Source organism: Arachis ipaensis, chromosome B04, assembly GCF_000816755.2.
Source record: "Arachis ipaensis cultivar K30076 chromosome B04, Araip1.1, whole genome shotgun sequence".
Classification (NCBI taxonomy): Eukaryota; Viridiplantae; Streptophyta; class Magnoliopsida; order Fabales; family Fabaceae; genus Arachis; species Arachis ipaensis.
Window position 1 is genome coordinate 121,261,317 of NC_029788.2, and position 19,586 is coordinate 121,280,902.

Here is a 19,586-nt window from a genome sequence, read left to right on the forward strand (position 1 = left end):
TCAAAGTACACATCAACAACTCCATCATTATTCTGTGCAGCAAAACACATCTCTCTTAATTCATCATCGAATGTAAGAGCCCTCAGTCCACCATCTAAGCTCCTCCCAGGAGGCAGCCACCAACACTGAAGTATGTTGTCATACCCAAGCTCCTTGTAATAGTTCCTTACGAAGAACACATCCAACGTGTCCTCATCTAAGTCTCCTAAGCAAGTTCTGTTATATGGTGAGTACACTAGTATTCCATCATCATTTTTTTTAAATGTTCCCCCATGATGGAACATCATATCCATCAAAGTCTCCATCTGCATTATGCAAAAAACCAAATTGAGGAACCAAACAATCAGATTCACACATGCAAAAACAAACATTCACATTCAACCACTTATAAAACACCAGAAACACCCATCAACCAACCCAACTAAGATTGCATTCAAAACAGAGCATGGAAAAAATTTCACCACTACACACAAAAACCCTAACAGATAATAAAAAACTTTCAACTTTCATCAACCAAAATCAAATTTTCAACAAACACAGACATTGATGCTATTCTTTTTGTTGAAAAGAATTATTTTTTTCGAGTTCAAACGTACCTTCATGTGATCGCGATGAACTGCTTCTCCTTCCTTCACCAACAACGACCGCACAACACTATCACAGTGGCAGCGAACTCCACGGAGCCAAACGTTTTCAACCTTCAAACCCTATACAATGGCCAGCACTCAGGATTTCATGGTGCATTGTTTTGGTTTTCAGAAGACGAAGAGGAAGATGAAGTGATCATAGAACTTGGGTTATTTGGGTTTTGTTTCTAAACATACATGAAACGACGTCGTTCCATCCATCCACATTTTTAGCGCCAAGATTGCACTCCAGCGTGGCACCAGCGTGGCTTCTCAGTGCCAGGTCACTGCCGGCGGCAGTTAATTTACCCGGAGATGTGGCTAGGGACGACTTTGGTACAACTTTTACAAAGTCGGGGACATAAATGGTGCAATTGGTAAGTCATGGACTAAATTGGTGTAAACCGTGAATCTCAGGGACCACTTTGGGGTTTAACTCATTATTATGACATTTGTAATATGGATGTTTATTACATTGAATGAGTTATTTATAGAAATTAATAAATTAATTATTGGAGTTACAAATTTTTTGTATTGTTTACAACGGTAATATATAATAAATATAGGAATATGAATTTAATATTTTTATAAGTTACAGATTTGGTTAGGCACTATTAATTTTTAGTTATTGTCGTTGATAATTATTGTATTATTTTTTGTATATTTTATTTTTTTTTTGCTGATTTGAAAATAATAGATGATTTGACAAAAATTAAGTGGTTGATTCTAAAATTTTGCCAAGTAAGCGATATTACTAATATGACATTAGTAGAAGAAGAGAAATAGCTTAAAAGTAATGTGGGTAAACTTATATATTTACTTTTATATATTAAAAATAGATTGCATAATTTCTTAAGTTATTCGATTTTAATTTTTAATATACCTTTTAATTTTCAATAACTATATATATTTTTTGGCAGCCATTCATTATTTTTTATTTTAATATATATATAAACGGTCAAAATTACTTTCAATTTATAAATTTGTTGACAAAAATATTTTCTGCTATTGTTAATAATAAAACATTTTTAAAATTTTAGAATAAAATTCATTTACATCGAAGGTGTACCACTTTCACAGATTCATGCGTCTTCGGTATTCTCAACTTTGTGTCTCCTTCATCACTACCCACTAGCTTCCGCTTATTTCCTTTCTCTCTTCACAAAGAGTTTCTTAATTGAAGTTATTAATTAACTGTTTAGTGTTAATAACCACAACTCTTGTGCAGCACATACATACACTTCTTCAAACTTCTAACATATGGCATCCGCCTCTTCTTCCACTTCAATCTCACCACCACGATCATGCACCTATCACGTGTTCTTGAGTTTCAGAGGAGAAGACACTCGCACAGGCTTCACTGGCCATCTCTATGCCGCCCTCAACAGGAAGGGAATCACAACCTACAAAGATGACCAAAACCTTCGCAAAGGCGATGTTATTTCAAAAGAACTCCTGAAAGCAATTGAAGAGTCGATGTTTGCAGTCATTGTTTTCTCACCGGACTACGCTTCCTCTAGTTGGTGCTTGGATGAGCTCCAAAAGATCATGGAGTGCAACAACAAGCTGGGGCAATACATCGTGCCGGTGTTCTACGGTGTGGAGCCTTGTGATGTGAGGCACCAAATAGGAACCTTTCAGGAAGCTTTGAAGAAACACGAAGAGAGACATGACAGTGAGAAGGTCAAAAGATGGAGAGATGCGCTAACACAAGTTGCTGCTCATTCTGGTTGGACCTCCCAAAATCAGTAAGCTAAACTAGTCATTAACTTATTACTCTTCTTATTACTGAAATTTATCTGCTATACATGTTCAAACTTTTAGATCCATATCCCTGTAAATAAAACTGCAATCATTATAGATACCATTTTTAACAAATAACATAGATCTGCTTGTTAAAATTGCTCCGGTAAATGGCATAATTAAAATGTTTCACTAAAAATTTTTAAGATCGATAAGACAGATATTACTCTTAACATTATATAATAGTATTATTATTTTGTAATATTACATTTTAAATATTTTTCTAAAGCAAATAGAATGCAATGTTTAAGCTAAAAACTAAAATGTCCGACTAAAAAATTTTTAAACACTAATTTGGAGTATTTCTCAAAAATATATATTGCATTATCCTTTTTTGAGGCATAAATAGATATCAAGAGTTATTGATTTTTTATGATGATTTATATAACCAGAAATACTTTCGTATAATACGGTTTGTTAGTATGCCACCTAACTAATAATAATTCAATGAATCAGGTATCAAATTAAAATAAATTTATAAAAAACTATATCAAATGAATAAATTACCTGGAAAATATATATAGCTTACTGCAAATAAATTTTGTAAAAGAAAATTGTTTTTGTAAACTTCAGTTGTTTTGTTTTGTATTGTCTTCGTTTATCTTATTACAAAATTTCTTTTTTATAATAAAAGTTGTTGCTTTATTTTTTTTTTATGTGTTGCTAAGCTATGAGGGTTTAGAAGATACAGAAAAGGATATTTTTCTAGATATTGCTTTTTTCTTTAAAGGATGGCCGAAAGAGGAGGTAACAGAGAAATTAAAAAGATGTGGTCATGATGCTGAAATCGGTATTGATATTTTGATTAATAGATCATTGATCACTATAGACAAATATGATTATGATTATTGGTTGGGAATGCATGATCTGCTTGAAGAAATGGGCAAACAAATTGTAATTCAGGAATCTCAGAATGATGTTTGTAAGCGTAGCAGATTGTGGTGTTCAGAGGATGTTGAATTTGTACTTACTCAAAAGAAGGTAAGTGTCGGTTTTTTCTCAACTATAGGATGCATAGAGTTAAAATAAGAATTTGACAATGTATTTGATATTATATCCAGGTAACTAAAAACTATTTTTTGTTTTTGTGGTTATCTCGATCAATATAATTTTTTCATTGGTTTTTTAATTAATTAATTATTTATTTATTTACGTGTATGTGCAGAAAACTAAAGCAACACATGGCATCGTTCTAGATTATTGGTATACAGAGAATCTGAGAGATTTATCTTTCTCAAAAATGGGCCAGTTAAAGCTTCTCATTTTAGATGGCAGGAGAGCTCCCATTCTCTGCGATATTCCTTGTACATTAAAGGTATTTTGTTGGAAAGAATGTCCGCTTAAAACTCTGCCCCTTACAGATCATCAACGCTATGAACTTGTTGATATTGATCTGCCTTGTAGCGAAATTGTAGAGTTATGGGATGGAAAGAAGGTAGACCTTTTCATCAACAGTTCTATCAAATTTTATTACATAAACATTTCCAGCAAAAATATTAACCATGTGATATTTTTTTTTGGTTTTTTCAGGTTCTAGAAAAGTTAGAGTACTTGAATCTGTTAGGGTGCACGCAGCTGAAGCAAACGCCGGATCTTTCTGGGGCTCCCAATCTTAAAAAACTTTATCTTCAGGGATGCAAGGAGCTGGATTATATTCACCCGTCTCTCGCACACCACAAGAGGCTTGTTGAATTGAATTTAAGTCAATGTAGGAGTCTTGAAACACTTGGAGATAAATTGGAGATGAGTTCACTCGAGAAACTATATCTTCATGGCTGCAGTAGTTTGAGAAGACTGCCAGAATTTGGAGAATGCATGAAACAGTTATCAATTCTTATTCTGACATGTTCAGGCATAGAAGAGCTACCCACGCTTGGAAATTTGGCTGGCGTGTCTGAGTTGGACTTAAGTGGATGCAACAAGATTACTGGTCTTCCCTTGGCGCTTGGATGTTTCGTTGGCCTAAAAAGGTTGGCGTTAAGTAGATTCGTGGAGCTTAGTTGTCTTCCACACAAAACTCATGGGTTAGAGTCCCTCACAGTTCACGATACGTCTGACAGCCCAAATATTGTTGGATTTTTACGTTCTCTCTCTTGCCTGACCTCTTTGAGTAGCCTGACCCTTTCCTACTATATTGACTCATCTAGAGAAGAGTCGACCCTTTCCTATGATATTGCCCACTTAGCTTCGTTGACGGATTTGCATTTATCTCAGTGCGGTTCTTTAAGAGTTCCAATAAGTATCCATCAACTTCCCAGACTTACACGTCTGCAGCTACGTTGTTGCTATTTCATGAAGGTTATACCAGAGCTTCCATCAAGTCTACGAGAATTAGACGCACAGAGTTGTATTTCACTAGATGAATCAGATGTTGATGATGTCATATCAAAGGCGTTTTGTGTCTTTGCAGAATCAGCTAGCCAAGATCGTGAAGATCTCTTTCAAATGTTGTTCAATGATGTGGAAATGCCAGCATGGTTTGAGGATCAGGAAGAAGATAACGGAGTATCACTCTCATTCCCGCATAATTCCCCTTCAACTGAAATCATTGCACTTGCTCTCTGTTTCCTATTAGATGGTGACGAATACTCTGAAGAACAGCCATCGGTGATCTGCAACGGTAAAGAATTCATCAACACGAGATTATTGAAGGTGTCAATGGAACCAAATTCTAAGACTTTGTTCATTCTCTGCCTGAATGATTACAGTTTTAGTAAACTGTTATGCCAAGACAATCGCTTCCAACTGCAATTTCCTCCCAGTGATTATTGTAAAACCCGAGCAAAAAGATCTGGAGCACATTGGGTGTGCAAGCAAGACATTCAAGAATTCAAGAAAAGAAAATCCCAAACAGGGAAAAGAAAAGCAACTCTTGAACTGAACATGGACATCATTTCACATCCTTCATCTTCTAGGAATAAGATGCTTGTGGTTGACCCTCCAATGTATGAAGAAGAGGAAGAACATGATTGCCAAGCTTAGATCTCTTCAGCTAAAAGGCTCCTCATATTTGAAGCTATTGACACAGCTCACTGCATCCATTCAACTGCCATTTAAACCCAGAAAGAAATGTAAATCTTGAGTTTATTTGAAGTTTGTATTTTAGTTTTATTTCTTTTTCAAATTGCTGATATGAGAAAAAAGAGGGGTGGGTTGGGAAGGAATATGAATTGAGCATTTGGAGGTTGTATTTGAGTGCATGTGTGATGGCTTTTCCACTTTTGTTTTTTCTTTTTTCTTTGAATATCTTGAGAACAAATTTTAATCTTGGTTTCATCTGTAATTGTTACGATGAGGTTATAGCAACTTTTTTATTGGGTTGGAGGGTTTTTAGGTAGATGGCTTGAGATTGACAATGTTTTCAATTTTATGTTGCTACAGCAACGAGTGAGACTTGGCAAGCCTGACGTGACAGATTCAGATTCATTAGAGTGTGAAGGAGAAAATCTGCAGCCCATGGTGAGTACCAATGTCAAATTAGTTGCCATTCTTTTATGTTTCCAGTTGTTTCGATCTGCGATTATTGATAAAGAATTACCTATATGCTGTCGGGTTCTGCAGGCTATGTCTTTGATGTACCTCATTAGAACTTTGAATACTGTTTGATTAACAACTAATTTTTTATCACACATTATTTGAAGTTCTTACTTGATAAACCTTTAATATGCTGATTCGTTTCTTAAAACAACTGCATGTTTTCAATTTGCAGACATCTTTTCTTTCCAAAAAGGGTCCAGCTTTCAAAGAAAAGAATACACATTGGACAAAAGCAACTCTCTGTGCCTAGATACCTTTATATCTTCCATTTTTCAACCAAGTTCATCTTGAATTGTATCAAAGGATTTGCAGTGTAGGAACCTTTCTAGTTTTGATTTTGTATCCTCCTTTAATTTGAAAACTTCTAATCTTATTGTTGTTGAAAATGAATTGTGATCTTAATATTGGTGTAAGATTTTTTCCCTTTTATAATCATGGTATGAAGGATAAAAAAAATGAAATTTCCATTTTGTGAAATTACTAAAAGATATGTTAATGTTGATGTCGTAATCATAGATTGAATGTACCATGCTGCACACTTCAATATTAAGTTACTGGTAAATTGCAAACTCGGATAGGTATCTCAAAGTAGAGATTTGAACAACATATTTTTCTGAAGGTAAGATACATAGATTGAAAAGGCATGGATTTATTAGGAAATTTTGTTGCTTCAAGCTAATAAATGTAATTAATTATGCTCTATAAAGTTTCATGGCATTGGAGGAATCATTGTATTTCTCCTCCACTGCTGTAACTTCTTTTATAAAAAAAAATCTCGTGACATGTTCAGGAAAATGATATATAAATTTAAAATATGTATGATGAAGTTTTATGAAGGATTAATGCAGATAATTAACTCTAGTGCTGAAGACAATTTATAATCTGGTGTAAGGACTTTGATAGTTAAGTGTTTGACATGAACAAAAGAGCTGATATAATGGATTTATGTGAGACAAATATATTTGAAGATGATGTGATTGATGAAGTGATCAACTTTGGTCGAGAAGAAAGGTATGGCCTTTTTCCAAAAGCTAAATTTAATTTTGTTAGAAGAATAAATCTTGAAAGCTAATAACTTTTTCACATTTTTTTACAGTGTTGATTAGTTTTTGTTAGAAGAATAAATCTTGAAAGTACAACAATAAGAGTTCCCTCATGAACCTAAAGTGATCTCATTTTTTTGGTCTGGAATCTTGATATGTCAGTTCTTAAAGGTTGTGAAAACCTTAGCAATGCACAAATTTTAGCCCATGTCAATATGCATCTCGTGTTGTCTTAATTTTAGTTTGATGTAACCATGTATCATGTATGAGACAATTTGGATTTATAAAATAATAAATTAACTTGTTTGTATGTTAACATTCTAGAAAAAGGTGTGGAACTAAAAACCTTTTTATCTCTTTTAGTTTTGTTTCTTATGACTGATTTTATGTTGTAAGAGACAAAGAAGACTAGTTAGCAAGCATTGTCATTGGTGGTAGATTGGAACTAGGGTCTAACTTTTGTTATATAGTCAATTTACACTGTTAAAAGTAACAAAATTTCTACCTCACAATAAACTAGCTAAGATCAATTCCTTCTAATAGTAATATCGCCAGTCAAAATCTAAAGAACTCAAAATGTAGATTTAGTCAAATTAGATGAGCAAACAGCTGCAACTTCTTTCCTCTTTTTTATGTGACATTGACCTACCTTTAAGCACAAATCAAATAGTGCAAGATTATATATTGTTAGAGAATGACATGGCTTAGATGCTAATTATCTAACTGTAGGAGAACTTAGTATTTATATTACATATTTTATTTTATAAAAAAGAACAGATCTCTGATCAAATTTGATAAAACAGTGTCTATAAAGTTAATAAGTTTTTTTTTTTCAATTCAAAGTTATAATATAAATACAAAATGAGGAAGTCGTATAAACTATGAATCATTATTTAGGGATTAAAAATCATACTTAGTTTACTTGCATATTATGTCAGAGTCTCAGATCTCTGTATATAATGCAATCAAGATTAGTAACTAGACTGTAACTATGACTTTACTTCTCTTCTTAATTCCTTTGCACCCATGAAGCAAAACTCCTGTAAAGCATTGCTGAACACATACATAAAAAGTTGATTCCAAAGTTACCATCTTGCACAGAGAACTGTGTTGGAATGCTAAGAAGGATTGGTTTGGATTCCGACTTATGTGGAAGAAATGATGATTTCAGGCATGGTACTATTAATGAAATAAAAAAGTGGTCTGCAGATCAAAAATTTCAAGGCATTGAAAATAAGTTATGACTATTTAATGCCAATAGAGCAGAACATTTTTCTTGATATTGCTTTTTTTTTTTGAAATATTAAATACACTAACTAAATAAAAGTAAAAGTTAAATACGAATGATGAAATTCATGATATAAATGTTATCCATTATGATAAAATATATTATTATAATTTAGAATTTCTGGATACATATGAAGAAGATTCTTGTTATGAGTTATTCCGTTATTGTTAAAAGAAGACGTAGCAAATGGGAGACCAATATGCTCTTATCTAGATGCAACAACCCAATTCACCTTTTTAATTATTTCTTAACGATTCACCTTTATTTTAATTTCCACACAAATCACCAAAGTAAACGCTTATTCAGCTATTCTGCACCCTCTCTTTTCCCTGTAGTGTGTAGGCCATATCTTTAAAGAAAATGGTTTGCACTCCTTCCTGGCTTTCTCCTATCCTGTGATGGAAGCTACCCAAGCAGCTTCTGCTCACTTTCCTCTCTATTCACATGCACTAAACCATGATATTTATTTGCTATTTAATCCATGTTAACAATATTTACTGAACACAACATTGCTAAAAAAAATATACACACCACAAAACACAATCTGTTATTACACTTTCCCGTATACATGGCAATGGCATCTTTAGCTGCTGAAGCCTCTTCTTTCTCCACTCCTCCTTCACCAAGATCATGGACCTATCATGTGTTCTTGAGTTTCAGGGGTGAAGACACTCGCACAGGCTTCACTGATCATTTATGTGCCTCGCTTGAAAGGAAGGGAATCACAACTTTCAAGGATGACAAGGACCTTGAGAGAGGTCAAGTTATCTCTCTTGAACTTCTCAGAGCAATTCAAGAGTCCATGTTCGCGGTCGTTGTTCTCTCGCCAAACTATGCTTCCTCTGCTTGGTGCTTGGATGAGCTTCAAAAGATTGTGGAGTTGCAAACACAACCTGGGGCTACAGATTGTGCCTATCTTCTATGGTGTTGAGCCCTCTGATGTGCGACACCAAAAAGGAACCTTTGATGAAGCTTTCCGAAAACATGAACACAGATTTGGTGAAGTCAGTGAGAGGGTTAGAAGGTGGAGAGATGCTTTCACACAAATTGCTAGTTATTCTGGTTGGGATTCCAAACATCAGTAAGTAATTCTTCATTTATTTTCTACTATGTTAATCTGAATGCACACTAGTACTTATCACCATAACATTGGTTAGCAAGATTTTTGTATTAATCAAAATTTAAATACAATCAACATATTATGGTAATTAAGGGTTTTGGTGTCAATGATAACCATCTAATTGCTGAAGTGCTATTTCTTTTTTCGGAATGATTCTTCATCAAGTTATAATATTTATACTACGTATTTTTGTTAGAAAATTATATCTTTGCTTAATTTTGGAAACTAAAACACCGGTTACACTATTTTGCTAGTGTTTCTTGAGTGACAAGCAAGATGTATGACTTTTCTTCACTTTATGATCTTTTTAGACTTGAGGCAAGATTTGTGGAAAGCATTTCTGAACACATACATAGAAAGCTAATTCCGAAATTGCCATCTTGCACTAAGAATCGTGTTGGGATTGCTTCAAGGTTGGAGGAAGTGATTAATCTCATAGGTATTGGGTTGAATGATGTTCGCTTTGTAGGGATATGGGGAATGGGTGGCATAGGAAAGACAACTATAGCGAGAGCAGTATTCGAAGCCATCCGAGGTGAATTCAAAGTTTGTTGCTTCATGCGAAATGTTAGAGAGTTGTCTGCAAAAAATGGTTTTGTTCAGTTGCAAAGAGACCTTCTTGCATGTCTAAACATAAATAGCTATTTTCATGACATAGAAGATGGAAAATCAATGATAAAAAGTGCTTTGTGCAATAAGAAAGTTCTTCTTGTTCTTGATGATGTAAGTGAGCTAAAGCAATTAGAGAATTTAGCAGAGAATCAAGATTGGTTTGGACCTGGAAGTAGAATAATAATCACAGCCAGAGATATGCACTTGCTAGATATACATGGAGTCCATGGAACTTATGAAGTTAAAGGGTTAGATCAAGAAGAAGCTTATAATCTGTTTTATTTGAAAGCCTTTAAACAACTTGAACCTAAACAAGGATATTCTTCTCTGGGTAAAGAAGTTGTGAAATATACTAAAGGTCTTCCTTTGGCAGTTGAGGTTTTAGGTTCCTATCTATATAGAAGAAATGCTGACTTTTGGCATAGTACCATTAGAGAAATAATGAATTTTCCACATTTTGAAGTTCTCAATGCATTGAAAATAAGCTACAATCATTTGATGCCAACAGAGAAGAATATTTTTCTTGATATTGCTTGTTTCTTCAAAGGAATGGAAAAAGATGAGGCAATACATATATTAAGAATGTGTGATTTTTGTGTTGGAGTTGGAAGTGATATTGGAAGCGGAATTGTTACATTGATTGATAAAGCTTTGGTAACTTTAGATCAGAATAATAAGTTAGAAATGCATGATTTGCTTCAAGAAATGGGGAGGCATATTGTGTATAAAGAATCTCCATGTAACCCAGGCAAGCGTAGCAGGCTGTGGTCTAAAGATGACATTCATCAAGTGTTGACAAATGATCTGGTAGGTGAAACTTCCTTTACAACTGATTGATCTGATATGAAAATAAACATTTATTTGTTTTATTTCCTATTTTCCTCAAGTTTTATCAATGTCCAAGTTTCCTTCTATTTCTTAAGGTCACATTTTAGGTATCTCAGTTGATTGTAAAATTTATTCCTTGTCATCTTTATTTTGTTCAGGGAACAGAAGCAATTCAAAGTATGGTTCTAAGCTTTGGACATGATAAATTTTATTGGTTTCGGAGTAAGCCATTCTCAGCACATTGGAGCATTGAAGCCTTCTCAAAGACAACACAGTTAAGATATCTCAGTTTACCATACATGGAACTTCCCCTTGGCCTCAACCACTTCCCTAGTGCAGTAAGAGTTCTGCATTGGGATTTTTGTCCTTTGGAAACTCTCCCCTTGTTAAATCAACAATATCAAGCTGTTGAAATCAAAATGCAACGTAGCAACCTTGAACAAGTTTGGCATGGCAAAAAGGTTAGATCATTTCATCAACAGATCTTTTAAATTTGATTTTACCATATTGACTTATGAAAGACTATAATATTTTGAAATTTGTGTGTTTTCTTTCTTTTTAATCAGTTTTTTGAAAAGCTGAAGTACCTGGATTTGAGTAGCTCCCGGAACCTAAAGCAGACACCTGATATTTCTGGGGTTCCCATTCTTGAAACATTTGATCTCCAAGGTTGTGATAGCCTAACTGAGGTTCACATATCCCTTGTACACCACAAGAACCTTGTTCACTTAAATCTAAGCTACTGTGAAATGCTTAAAACTCTTCCAGGTAAATTGGAGATGAGTTCCTTGAAGGAGCTGATCATTGAGCATTGTGAGAGTTTCGAAAATCCCCCGGAGTTTGGAGAATGCATGAGAAAATTGTCAAAGCTTTCTCTCAGCGGAACTCCTATAGGAAAGTTACCCTCATCACTTGAAAATTTAGTTGGCCTTGAAGATTTGAACATAAAGGGTTGTGGAAAACTTGATTCTGTTCCTGATACCATTCACAGGTTAAAGACCCTCAAGAACTTGGATCTTGGCTCTTGTTTTAACCTTCATGGATTACCATCTTCAATTTCAAGCCTCCCCTTGTTGAGTAATCTAAATTTGAGTGGATGTTACCAGAGTGAAATATCTTTTTCTCATGATCTATTTTGCTACTTCCCATCATTGATGCATTTGGATCTAAGTGGTCACTGGTTTGCTAATATCCCAATAAGCATTCATGAACTTTCCAAGCTTAGGTCCCTTAAGCTAAATAGATGTGGTTGTCTTCAGTTTCTGCCAAAACTTCCACCTAGTATTAGAGAATTAGAAGCATATGGGTGTAGATCACTGAACATACTTGAATCCAATGTTTTGTCAACCATTTGCACTGCCTTTAAATCTTCTAGTAGCCAGGATCAAGAAAATCAAGGTGTGGTCTTGGAAATGCTGATCCCAAGTACCAAAATTCCATCTTTGTTTGTCAATTATTCTCTGAATGGTAATGGTGCAGCACAAGCACTAGTCCCATATCCAAGTGATTGCCATCTGAATAAAAATTTAAAGGGTATTGCAGTATGTTTCCTGTTTTATACAACGTTTTGGGGATTTGATAAATCAGTGAAGTTGAATTTGTCTGTTAGCAATGGTAATAGGTGCATCATTCCTTGGAGAACATATAGAATGTGTGATGGTTATCACCTTTACATTCTCTGCTTGACCAATGATTACTTCAGGGGAGAATTTCACCGAGATATGGGGTTTAAACTATTGCTTCGGCCGGAGGTTGAGTATGGGGAATTTGATTCTGAAGAGTTCGAATATCTTCCTTGTTATCATGCCAAAGTATTGAGCACTGGCTGGACATGCATTGAGGATATTGAAGATTTGAACAAAAGTGAGATTGAAAGGCAAAAGAATGAAAGACAAAGTCTGTTTGACTTGAACAAAAGCATTGAGATAATGAATATATGTGAGACAAAGATATTTGAAGATGATGTGAGTGAACTGAACAACTTTGGCAGGGAAGAAAGGTATGGCCATTTCCCAAGAGCACTATTTAATTTTTTGGAAGAATCAATTTTGAAAGCTAATAACATTTTCACATTTTTTTTTTCCAATTTTGATTAGTTTTTGAAGAAGCTGGAGTATACAAATTTGATTTTGGCCAAGAACTAAAGTGATCTCATTTTTCCGGGTCTGGAAACATGAAACATCAGTTCTTAAAAGCTGTGGAAGCCTTAGCAATGCACAACTTCAGTTGTTGTCAATCTGCATTGTGTTATATAAATTTGAGTTTGATGTAACCATGCATGAAACGATTTGAATTTATAAAATATTAAACTGTTTGTATGTTAATGTTCTAGAAAAAGATATGGAACTAAAAACCTTTTTATTTATTTTGTGTGTGTGTTCCTCATGACAGATTTTATTTTTTTAGAAGCAAGAGACTACAAGTATTTATAAGCAAGCACTGTTATTGGTGGTAGCTAGGGACTAGGGTCTAACTTTTGTTACATAACCAATTTACACTATCAAAAAATAACAAAAATTCTAACTCAAAATAAGCTAGCTAAGATCAACTCTTGCTAATAGTTAAGCATCTTACATCTTTTAACAATACAAGTAATCCTTCAGTTGCAATAGTAATCCTTCAAAAAAGAAAAAATAAAAGAAAATAAAAAACACAGAAAAAAAAAGTAAAGAAAAAGAAAAGAGGGCAATTCCATTCCCTTGGTGTCTCTAGGCTATAGTTTAAAATAAAATGCCCTTCACTTGAGGTTAGTGATATATTTATAAAGGTAATTAGTGTTATATTTTACAAAAATAATAGCAAATTGCCCAATTCTTAGGTCAGGTCTTGCACCATAATGTACATTCGTAGCATGGGCAAGTATAGTTACAGAATTTGTGCATCATTCCCTGGTTCCTCCTTCCTATGCATCAGAGTAAGTGGTCGATTACTTAATAAAGAAGAAACATTCAAGAAAAGAAAAACTAAGTGGCCGATTACTTAATGACTTTATTGGTTTTAAATTTGATCTCTTTTGTTTAAAAGCTTCGAAACAATAAAAACCCGTCCAAGGGTATTTGAGTTTATCCATAGAAGTGGTCAAATATATTGGTGGTCTTCCATTGGCACTTGAAGTATTGACATCGTATTGAAATAGTAAAGAGCATTCATGGCCCAATAATGTTGAAGAGAATAAGTCATGACAGTTTAGATTTCATGGAAAAGAATGTCTTTTTAGATATTGCTTGTTGTTTTAAAAGAAAAAGAAGACACTATGTAACAAATTCATTAAAAAAACCAGGGTTGTTATTTTGAAGCTTGTATTGATGGAAAGACCTTTGATAACAATAGATGAGAATAATATGTTTGCCATCCATAATTTGCTTCAAGACATGTATAATTATATATGGTATTGTTTCATACAGATATAGGTTTCTATAATTTCTGGTTGCAATGATGAAGCCACTTTCTCTGTAAACTTCCTTTACTATAATTTTTATGCACATTTCATTAGGCTTATAAAGTCATTCAAAATTACAAAAAAATAAAAGCAACAAAACAATGAGAGTATTTTACTGAGCATAATATTTAGTTGAGTGCAGCAACAACCTGGGGCTACAGATTGTGGCAGTGTTCTATCATGTCAAGCCTTGCAACGTCAGGCATCAAATTGGAGCCTTTGAAGATGCTTTCAAGAAACATGAACTCAGATTTGGACAAGAAAGTGACAGGGTTAGAAGATGGAGAAATGCCTTAACACAAGTTGTCAGTTATTCTAATTGCGACTCTGAACGATTCGAGTAAGCTAACTCACCATTAAACTCATTTATTTTGCTGTCCTAATTTATGTGCCATAAATATAAATATCGAATGTCCTTTTTGTTTTATGGCACGAGCAAAATCTAAATCTTATGGGGTGTGTTTGTTGTATAATTTGGATCAGTTCTCACTTCTCAGTAAAATATCTTTCAGATGTAAACAATATTATTTATTGAAATCTCAAACATTACACGTACAGTCATATTCAAATTAAAGCAGTAGCTTGTTTTATACTTTTATCAACTTAAGAAGTTATAATCAACTTCTGTAGCTTACAATTAATCATTAACCAATCACGTAACGAATTCATTTACGTTTAAGGTGTGATGTTACCCGTTTACATCTATGAGGCTATGTAATTTAATTGTGAGGTGGAAGAATGAGATTGGGTTGGAAAGAATATTAGAATAGTTTAATAATTTGATATTAACATTATGGCAAATTTGGAGATCACATTAGTTATCAAGATTCAAGAATTTAACTTTCCACAACTTTGGTATCAAAATTTGTGTATTATAAATTGAATAGATAGATAGTTAAATAAATGTGCATTAGAAAATACAAAAAAAAATTCAGAAAGACAAAGAATAGAAATTTTGGAACACTTACATTATCCTCCTTAGGATTTTGTATTTCCCTTCTAAGTTCTAATGGAATTTCTTAAGGTTATTGTTACTTTATTTTGGTTCTATTTATTGCCAAACTTTACACAGATATTGCTTTCTTGTATAGGAACGAGGCCATTCTCGTGGAAAGCGTTACTCAACATATACATGAAAGATTGATTATGAAATTACCATCTTCAATGGAGAATCTGGTAGGGAATGATTCAAGGTTGGAAGAAGTTGTTAGACACATCGGTATTGGGGTGAATGATGTTCGTTTCATTGGCATATGTGGAATGGGTGGCATAGGTAAGACAACTATTGCTAGAAGAGTCTATGAAACCATTCGAAGTGAATTTAAAGCTAGTTGCTTTCTTGTCAATGTAAGAGAGACACGTGAGAAAAGAGGTATTGTTCAAATACAGAAGCAACTTCTTGCTAGCATGAACATAAATTCAGGTACTTTCAATGACGAGTTTGAGGGAAAAGGGATTATTCGTGACTCTTTATGCTGTAAGAAGGTCCTTCTAGTTCTCGATGATGTAGACAATGAAGGCCAATTGGAAAATTTGGCTGGTGAACAAGACTGGTTTGGTCCTGGAAGCAGAATAATAATCACAACTAGAGATACACATGTACTAGAAGTGCATGGAGCCGTGAATAGAATTTGTAAGGTTGAAGGGTTGGAGCAAAATGAAGCACTTGAACTCTTTTATTTGAATGCTTTTAGAAGGCCAAAACCTATTGTAATGGCCTTCCATTGGCACTTGTAGTATTGGGTTCTCACCTTTGTGGATGAACCATTCATGTTTGGCAGAGTGCTATTGAAAAAATAAAGAGCTGTCCACGTAACAAAATTTTTAATACATTGAAAATAAGTTATGATGGTTTAGATCATTTGGAAAAGAATATTTTTTTAGATATTTCTTGCTTTTTTAAAGGAGAATATTTAGAGAAAGTGACAAATATATTAAACAGGTGTGGTTATCATGCTGAAATTGGCATTGCTACTTTAATAGATAAATCTTTGCTAACCAGAACAAATGATGATGAGTGTGGCGATATACTCAGGATGCATGACCTTCTTGAAGATATGGGCAAACATATTGTAAAGCAAGAATCTCCCAACAATCTGAGCAAGCGTAGTAGATTGTGGTCTTATCAAGATGTTGATCGTGTCCTTACACAAAACAAGGTATGTGCCATTTTCTTACAATTGTATGATGTATAGAATTACGATAAGAATCCATAATGAATAAATAATCTATGTAGGAATTTGAAGCAACTCATGGCATCGTTTTACGTTACATGAAGTGGACAGATTTGGATATAAGAGATTTAGCTTTCTCAAATATGTGCAAGCTAAAGCTTCCATCAAGTCTAAGAGTATTAGACGCACTGGGTTGTTATTCACTGGTTGCATCAAATGTAAATGGTGTTATATCAAAGGCGTGTTGTGTCTTTGCAGAATCAGCTAGCCAAGATCGTGAAGACTTCTTGCAAATGGGGATACCTGGGAAGGAAATTCCATCATGGTTTGATCATCAGGAAGAAGGTAACACAGTATCAGTCTCATTCCCTTCAACTGAAACCATCGCACTTGCTCTCTATTTCCTAATTGAAAATCCTTCAGTAAATGATGACGTACAGCCTTGGCTGATCTGCAACGGTAAAGAATTAATCAACAAGAGCTTATTTAACGAGCGCTGTAGTTAGATAATAATTTATGCATTGTGTGCGTGAACAGTTACTATTTTAGTAAGCTGTTATGCCAACACAATCGCTTCCAATTGCTATTTCCCAGTAATCATTATGATAATATCCGTTTACGGAGATCTTGAGCACGTTGGGTGTGCAAGCAAGACATTCAACATTTCAACAAATCAAAACTGAAAACAAGGAAAAGAAAAGCAACTCTTGAACTGAACATGGACATCATCTCACATTCTTCACCTTCTATATGAACAAGAGGAATAAGATGCTCCTGGTTGCCTCTCCACTGTATGAACAAGAGGAATGCATCTATCCAATAGCCATGTGAACCCAGAGATAAATGTAAATCTTGAGTTTATATAATACTAGTATTTTTACCGGTAATACTATTACGGGAATATAAATTTTTTAAAATTACATCGATCCTGGTATTATAGATTATGACACAAAAAATTTATAACATTAAACTACTTTTATAAAATGGTCGTAAGGGACAAAAGTCCCCGTCGACTAAGAAGACCAGAGTCTTAAACAAAATTAAATAATAAGTTTTTTAGTTATTATTTTTAAATGAAAGAATTTAATTTTTTACTTAATTTTAACATTCGTTATCTAAAATTTGAAAGAATTTAACATGTATATTTTTATATTTGATTAGATATTAAGTTTGTTGTACAAATAGAAATAATTAATTTTTATATTTGCTATTTAAAAATAATATTTTTTTCTATATATATAAAAATATAATTAGATATTAACATAAAAAAATTTATATTGATAGTTATAAAATTAACTTATTTTTTTTAAAAATAATTGAATCTTAATTTTAACTTTTAATCGCAACATTAGTATTTTTTTAAAATTATATGTAATAAATATTAAAAAAAGTAAAAATATATATTAAAAAGATAAGCAGTAAAAATTTAAAATTAAATAAAAAATATGTATATAATAATATTTTTTATTGAAATTATATTATATTATTAATTTTATTTTTTGTAGAACATAAAGGTAGAGAAAAATAGAAAATGAGAGAAAAAAGAGAGAAAGATAAAGAAGAAGAATGAGAGAGGGAGTTTGTTAATTTTGGAAGTTAAGAAAATTTTTTATTTTAATTATAATAAAAATATCTAGTGACAAATTTTGATTTGTCAAATTACTAATATAAAATATGAATTATAAATTATATATAGAGTAGGAAGGATAGAGAGAAATAGAAAAAAAGAGAGGTAGATAAGAAAATATAAGAAGGATGTTTACTAATTTTAGAGGAAAATATTTTCTCTAAATTTTAATAAGAGAGTGTCGTATGACAATTTTAATTTAATTTAAATATAATTAGAGAATGTTATGTTGTATATTTTAATTGTCAAATTCGTAATTAGTCATTGATAATGATATATAAGAGAGATAGAGTAAATAAAAAAATGAAAGAGATAAAGAAAGGAAGAGAGAAGAGAATGACATGTGGCACATTTTAGCCTTAAAATTAGAGATATATAATAGATATATAATAGATTGGTATTTGAAGTTGTATTTTATTTTGTAATTCTTTCTCTTTCCATTTTTAGGAAAAATAATATGTTGGTTTCCGATAGTGGCGAGTTTGTGTTATGTGATTCCTGGAAATGTGCGACTGTGTTAAATTGCGTGTTTCAAATTGTGAATATGAAAAAAGGTGGGTGGGGAGGAATATGAATTGGGAATTTGGAGGTTGTATTTGAGTTCAAGTGTGATAGCATTTCTATCTTTTTTAAATATCATGCGGGAAACATTTTAATCTTGGTTTCATGTGTAAATTGTTGCAATGAGGTTACAACAAAATTTTTTTGTTGGGTTGGAGGGTGTTTAGGAAGATGGCGCTTGAGATTCACAATGGTTTGACTTTTTCATTGCTGCAGCATAGAACTTGTTTGGGAAGAATAACAACACAGATTCAGATTCATTACAGAGGGAAGGAGAAAATCTGCAGGCCATGGAGAGTACCAACGTCAACTTAGTTGCCATTCTTGTAAGTTTCGAGTTGTTTTGATCTGTGATTATTGATAAAGAATAACCTACCTAGTTCTGTGGGTTATGTCTTTGATGCACCTCATTAGAACTTTGATTGCTAAAGTTTGATTGCCATGCAAAGGTTAATTATGTTTCTTGTTTTATACAGTGTCTTGGGTGATTTGATAAATCAGTGGTTTTTAATTTATTCTGCTAGATATGGTAATGGATGCATCATCCCTTGGAGAACATATAGAATGTGCAAAGGTTATAACCTTTACATTCTCTGCTTGACCAATGATTACTTCAATGACAATGAATATCGCCCATATATGGGGTTTAAACCTTTGATTCGGCTGCAGGAACAGGTCAGCGAAGGTGAACCTGAATATTTTTCTGATTATCCTTGTTTTCATGTCAAAATATTGAGCACTGGCTGGGTGCCTATTGAAAGACAGGAGTGCACGTTGGGTGTGCAAGCAAGACATTCAAGATTTTAAGAAAAGAAAATCCCAAACAGGGAAAAGAAAAGCAACTCTTTGAACTGAATATGGACATGATCTCACATTCTCCAGCTTCTAGGAATAAGATGCTAGTGGTTTCCCCTCTACTGTATGAACA

General features: G+C 33.3%; 3 protein-coding genes, 1 long non-coding RNA gene and 2 pseudogenes across 4 annotated transcripts in view; all 6 read left to right on the forward strand.

Moving 5' to 3' along the window:
* Positions 1 to 6,215, forward strand: part of LOC107635057 (TMV resistance protein N-like) — a 136,631-nt gene extending 130,416 nt beyond the window's left edge. Inside the window, exons 6-8 of the mRNA XM_021121841.1 lie at positions 5,345 to 5,500; positions 5,811 to 5,888; positions 6,139 to 6,215. Of these exons, the coding sequence (XP_020977500.1) occupies positions 5,345 to 5,411 (67 nt within the window). The 3' untranslated portion in view covers positions 5,412 to 5,500; positions 5,811 to 5,888; positions 6,139 to 6,215. The remainder of the gene's footprint in view (positions 1 to 5,344; positions 5,501 to 5,810; positions 5,889 to 6,138) is intronic.
* Positions 1 to 19,586, forward strand: part of LOC107635058 (TMV resistance protein N-like) — a 75,756-nt gene that overhangs the window by 19,761 nt on the left and 36,409 nt on the right. The window lies entirely within an intron of this gene.
* LOC110271287 (toll/interleukin-1 receptor-like protein) lies at positions 1,705 to 2,424 on the forward strand. Its single transcript, XM_021121867.1, has one exon. The coding sequence runs from the start codon at positions 1,887 to 1,889 to the stop codon at positions 2,376 to 2,378; it is 492 nt and encodes a 163-aa protein (XP_020977526.1). The 5' UTR covers positions 1,705 to 1,886; the 3' UTR covers positions 2,379 to 2,424.
* On the forward strand, positions 8,511 to 13,220 carry LOC107637132 (annotated as a pseudogene).
* LOC107637131 lies at positions 15,394 to 17,271 on the forward strand (annotated as a pseudogene).
* On the forward strand, positions 18,534 to 19,580 carry LOC110262469. Its single transcript, XR_002361862.1, has 3 exons — positions 18,534 to 18,984; positions 19,183 to 19,232; positions 19,328 to 19,580. It is a non-coding gene; the product is annotated as an uncharacterized LOC110262469 (long non-coding RNA).

Bases quoted from the DNA above. Each gene is read 5' to 3' on its own strand.
- LOC110271287 (XM_021121867.1), top strand. From the start codon at position 1,887: ATGGCATCCGCCTCTTCTTCCACTTCAATCTCACCACCACGATCATGC.